Below are 6,026 nucleotides of genomic sequence, written 5' to 3'. Positions count from 1 at the left end.
TTGACAATTATTTTCAAAACCGACCCAAAACGACGACGCGAGTTATATGTTTTCGAGCGGATTCTGCTTTTAGGCTCAACAAGCATTTAGATAAGCCCAACATAAACTTCCATTAAAAAATGGAGCCCGTTAGTACTTGAATGAGAGAGACACTAAATCAAATCAAATAATTTCATGACATGACTTGGTAAACGGGTCAATCGGTCGGGCCCATTTGAGATGGGTCAGTTCGATCTTTCATTGATTTTGGGTTAATTGGGGTCGGGTCGAGTCATTTGAGTTTCGGGTTTGTTGGTCGGGTCTTTTTCGGGCCAAGCGGGTCGGGTTATTTTAGGTCGGGTCATTTCAGGTAAATGAATAAGAGAGAAAAAGTCATTTCAGGTATTTTAGATTCAATTAGAATTATATTTTGTCGGGTCATTTTCGAGTCAAGAGAAGCTCATATCGAGTTTGGGCCGGGCCAGGTCACATTCGAGTGATGTAGTTTGGGTCAATTTCGGTTCTAAGGTCGGGTAGCTTTTACGGCTATATATCTTCAAAATCGTGTCTCATCTTAATCTTTTAGGCTCTGCAAGCATCTATACAAGCTTAAGACTTGACAAATGACCCGACTCAAATAACACGACCTAACCTCCAAACTAAGGAGTAAGGACTTGAGCTTGACCCAACTCGAATGATATTGTTCAACAGAGTCCATTTTTTATCCTAAAAATGAATTGGCCCAACTCGATCCGAATGTTCATTTTTCAAACCAAGCTCGATCCGAATGTTCCTAATCGATCGTAAACTCACACAAACAAAGGAAAAAAGGAAGAACACCATGGAACTATGGAAGGAAGATTAATTAGCCTCGGAATTGGAATCAAGTGTCACCATGGATCGAAGATTAATCTCGGAATTGGAAGATTATGGAAGGTGCGCTTTTTCCTTTTTTTTTTTTTTTAATTTTTATTTATTGTAAGACTAAAAATTCTGCAATTTTTTTTTTTAAGTTCCTGGGTTTAGATTTGGTAAATGTAACTCGTATAATGCATATAATTTTAAAAATAAGCAATAAAAATGTGGATGTTCTCGTAGTACTCCTTCCGTCTAATTCATTTGTTTACCTTTTCTTATTCTTATCTTTGTGAATGGGTACTTTAATTAAGCTAAATAAATGAACGGAACGGAGGGAGTATTATTTTGTCAAGGTCAGGGTTGAATTAACTGTAACTATGTTGATGTTGAGCTTTGAGAAATAACAAAATACGAGTACACAATTACACGATGATAAGTAGTACATTACTTAACAATTTATTAGACATGTATGTATACAGCAGACTGACTGAAACTTAATACGGAGTAGCATTTTACATTCAACAATATGGTTGATTGATTCGTAGTCTTAATAATACTATCATGAGACTTCATTTGACGGGGCGCTTGTTTTCCTGATTAAAATCAACCTTTGGCGGTCAGGCCCCTGTAACCATCAGCGATACAAGAAGAAATAATGTTATGTTTAGCAGAAATTCTAATCAAATTGAAACTTCACGAATAATTCATTAACTGTAAACTCATGATATGTCTGATGATATACCTCTGGCAGGAAGATTACGCCTGTTTCTAGCACCAACAAGGTTGTCTCTTGCTGATAGCAGCCTGCTTCTAGCATCGACTATTTTCATTCGCTGTTGTGGCAAATGATTTGAGCATTCCACTCCTACACTGATCACAGTAGTAATGCATTCCACTCTTCTTTGAAGCTCATCTTGGATTGCCCTTGGATCTTCGGCTTCTTCAGTGAGATTATCTTCTTCAAGCGATGGATCCACAATTTGCAAGACTTGGTCAGGTAATGCTGCTTCTGCATGCTTATGGAGACTGTAGCCTTCCTTGAACATGCTGTCTGTTGGACTCTTCCCTGTCATTAGCTCAAGTAGCAATATCCCATAGCTGTAAACATCACCCTCTGTAGATGGATCACTTCCGAGCCCATACTCTGACATGTGAACCAAATTCAAAGGCTTAGACGCATAAATGGGTAGTAAATATTATAAGTCCAGCAGATTGCTGAGTTTGTGCATCTTAGTCTTTTGATGATAATATAGTTATATGATTTTTGTCTGACTAATTATAAATAGGAATAACCCTATTCTTACCTGGAGCAGCATAACCTATAGTGCCCTTGATTCCAATTGTACTACTTTGATTCGGATGCCGAGGTTGAGTAAGAAACCTTGCTAATCCAAAATCTCCAACATGAGCGACCATGTCACTGTCAAGCAATATGTTGCTCGGTTTCAAGTCGCAATGCACTATTGGAGTTTCACACTCATGGTGGAGATAGATGAGTGCATGGGCAGCATCAATCGCAACATCCACCCTTTGAGCAAGGCTCATGTTTCGTTCGAATCCATGTAACCATCTGTCTAGACTCCCATTTGGCATGAACTCATATATCAGTGCTTTAAAATCGTTTCTCTGAAAGTCAATGCTGGAACAAGCTGTTATAACGCCTACCAGATTCCGATGACGGACATTCCTCAATGTGTTACACTCTGCCATGAAGCTCTTAGATGCACTGCGGTGTTGCAAGTTGAGCACTTTAACTGCAACCAATTTTCCATCCAAAATCCCCTTAAACACGGATCCAAAAGATCCCATCCCAAGTAGATTCTCTGAAGAAAAACCAGATGTTGCTTTGAGTAACATGTCATACGACACTTTCATGGTTACAATCCCCATCATTGAACCTGATGAAAGAGGTGACTTTTTCTTTTTGAGACATGCCAGATACAGCCCTGATGCTATGGCCACCATCCCAAATAGTGCGCCAACAATTGGAATTATCAATTTATGGGCATGAGACATTATTCTTTTCTTCTTTCCCGAGCTTTTCTTCTCAATGCACTTAGGTAAATGAAGCTGTTTAATTCCTCCACAAAGTCTGCTATTGCCAGTAACAAAGACCGCACTTACATTTGCAAATACTGAATTTGTTGGAACCCTTCCCTCAAAATCGTTATAAGATAAGTTAAGATAATATAATATAGGAAATTTAGAAAAGAATGCTGGAATTGGGCCAGATAAATTGTTTCGAGAAAAGTCAATATGTTGTAGGCTAGTCAAAGAAGCGAAAGATGATGGAATATTTCCCTGGAAAGAATTTCCATCCATGTAGAGGTATTGAAGGTCAGAACAGTCACCAAGACTATCTGGAATGATACCCGAAAACTTATTGTTACGTAGTCCTAAGATTTGTAGGTTACTTTGTTTATCCATTTCCAAAGGTAGGAAGCCTTCCAAACGATTATAAGACAAATGTAGTTCAATAAATGAAGTAGATCTTTCAAATAGCTCAGTATCCAATGTTCCATTGAGTTCATTGTTTGATAAATCCATGAACAACAAGCTTTGGCAATTCCCGAGGTTTGGAGGTATACTCCCTTCCAATATGTTGTCATCTAAAATAAGCCAACTCAAGCGTGATAAATTGGCCATGGAATTGGGAATTTTACCTTTTAAATTGTTGGACTCCAGAAGAAGACCTTCCAATTTGTAGAGCTTCCCGAAATCTTGAGGGATAGATCCCGTTAAGTTACACTTGTGCATCCATAACTTCTCAAGATTGTTGAGATTGGTAATACCTTCTGGAATTTTTCCACTTATCAGAGTATTTCCTATATTGAGCTCTTGCAAAGAGGTGGAGAGATTGGCAACAGATTTGGGTAATATTCCTGAAAAATGATTCGGTCCCAAATTGAGGATACGTAATTGACTGCAGTTAACAAGTGTATCTATAAGATTAATGTCACCCTCTAGGAAGTTCCCTCCAAGATATAAATAATTTAGCTTATGAAAATTCCCAAAATAAAAAGGAACATTTCCTATAAAATTATTATAACGGAGTCCAATAGGTTCAAGAGCTGTAAGGTTTTGTATCGTGATTGGAATTAATCCTGTGAAGTTGTTTTCCCCGAGGTTAAACCATGTCAGACGGGGAATATTGACGCCAACATCTGCTGGAAGTTCGCCATGTAGTTGGTTGTCTAAAAATTCAAGAACTTGAAGGGAGGAGATATTAAAAAGGGATGTGGGAAATGTGCCTGTGAGTTTATTTGATGAAACAACAACGTTGGTTAGATTTTGTATCCTACCAATGCTGTTTGGGATAGTTCCAGTAAATGAGTTATATTTAGCATATACGTATACTAAAGAAGTAAGATTTTGTATGATGTCAAAAAAAGGGCCGGTAAGATAGTTATTGCTCACAGAAAGGAATTCTAAATTTGGCAATGCTTTAAATCCTTGCGGGAGGTTTCCCTCTAGCTTGTTGTTGCCTATGGAAATCACTCTGAGGTTAACACAACGAGATATGTTGGCTGGAATTTCACCTACAAGTGAGTTGTTAAATAGGTATAGTTCATGAAGCCTGAATAGATGACCTAATTGACCGGGGATTTCTCCATATAGGCTATTATTGCAAAGGTAAAGGATCTTAAGGAAGCTTAGGTTTCCTATGAAAGGAGATATGGTTCCTGCCAAACCTCTAGAACTCAAATCTAGTAAAGTCACTCGTTTATGTTTACGCCCACATTTGACTCCCTCCCAAGAACAATGGTGAATAGAGTCATTCCATGAGCTTAAAACCAAGTTTGAAGGAACCTTTAGTTGGCTCTTGATGACCAACAGCGCGGCATGGTCGGTCGCATTGCCTGGGTGGTCAATGCTACGTAGTGCTAAACTTAGTGTAATATTTTGCATAATAAAAAGAAAGATGAGTAGAAAGGCTCGTTTGTTGCACAGGGGAGAAATAAAACTTGGACTTTTATTTTGAATTGGTTTCATTTTGTAGAATTGTCAGCAGTTTAGTTGGTGTGAGATGCTTTTGAAGTTGATCACTCTTTCATATATATAGGCATTTAAATGATGATTTATTCTCTGGCCTACGTCTCGTAGTTAGCCAAGGGTAATTGCACCATCTACTACAGTAAACACATAACCATTATTACTGTTGCATGATTTATTCTTTGGTCTCGTTGCCGAACCTTTTTTCAAGATAATGTTTAAAAATAAAAAATCAGCAAAATTGTGTCAATTTGAAAGTATTTTACAATATTGGGTCCATGTATGATCGGAATTCAAGGAGCTGGAAAATGGAAGACACGCAACACATCGCGGCATTTTCTCTATGGAGCTTGTTTAATACTCGCAGTTTATTATATATAGTTTGTCGTGTAAACAAATCATGATCCTAAACTGTATTACACATGTTTGATCTTTTTCCCTGCGTTGCTGGAATTATTAAGTGGAGAGATTGAGAGTGCTTGCACACCACTGGTAGTTTTTCCCGTTCAAACTATTTGAGCCGTCTTTAGCTATCCGTCTATAGCAAGACTAGTTGTTTTGTCTTTATAGAAAGCAGGCGGCTTGACTTTAGGTCTTTAGGAGAAGAAGTTACATCCTAAATGACTCCTGCGTGTCAGCCGTGTTTGTTGGAGATTGACTTGAGGTCAATGCATGTTTACATTCCAAATACTCCGTACATGTTTGAGTCACTCGCTATTAATATACTGCCTATGTCCCGATTAATTGTTTTTCTTTAATTTTTTCTTTATGGTATCGGGAATTTAGTTTACACTTCTAGCTAAAATATAACAATGATAGTCCAATACCATAATCGTATATTCTATTGTGATATCTAAACTTTGCATAATAATATCCAAACTATATTTATAACTACTTTTTCACTAATATGGACCTTGATTAAATGGTTAGATCCATGTTTATAGACTTATAGTATATTAGTATAGACCCCCGCATATGCACGGTATATATAGTTTTTTTTTACTTTTTTTAAGTTGTCAATTTATTTTTTATGTTTCTTTCCATTATAATTTGACTTGAAAAATTAAAATTAAAATCGTAAGAAGTCATGAATTGAGTATTTTTATTTATTTTTCTTTTACCGAGAAAGTAGTGATGTTATTTTGTAATTTCTTTATTAATAACATTTAGCCGCAACTTCTTAAAATGTCAATGAT

General features: G+C 37.0%; 1 protein-coding gene across 1 annotated transcript; it reads right to left on the bottom strand.

Annotated features, from left to right (window-relative positions):
- Positions 1-1,556: 1,556 nt before the first annotated feature.
- On the bottom strand, positions 1,557-4,746 carry LOC141606921 (uncharacterized). Its single transcript, XM_074426308.1, has 2 exons — positions 2,142-4,746; positions 1,557-1,981 (listed from the first exon to the last, which is right to left on the bottom strand). Exons 1-2 carry the CDS (start codon positions 4,744-4,746, stop codon positions 1,557-1,559), a joined length of 3,030 nt encoding a protein of 1,009 aa, XP_074282409.1.
- Between the last annotated feature and the right edge of the window lie 1,280 nt (positions 4,747-6,026).

This window comes from Silene latifolia, chromosome 10 (assembly GCF_048544455.1).
Source record: "Silene latifolia isolate original U9 population chromosome 10, ASM4854445v1, whole genome shotgun sequence".
Taxonomy (NCBI): domain Eukaryota; kingdom Viridiplantae; phylum Streptophyta; class Magnoliopsida; order Caryophyllales; family Caryophyllaceae; genus Silene; species Silene latifolia.
The sequence above is the reverse complement of the archived record's forward strand: the minus strand, read 5'-3'. Positions and strand labels throughout refer to the sequence as shown.

Excerpts from the sequence above, each read along its gene's own strand:
- LOC141606921 (XM_074426308.1), bottom strand. The coding sequence starts at position 4,746 with ATGCAAAATATTACACTAAGTTTAGCACTACGTAGCATTGACCACCCA. Across the intron at positions 1,982-2,141 it reads TATAGGTTATGCTGCTCCAG|AGTATGGGCTCGGAAGTGAT; the intron begins GTAAGAATAGGG and ends TTCACATGTCAG.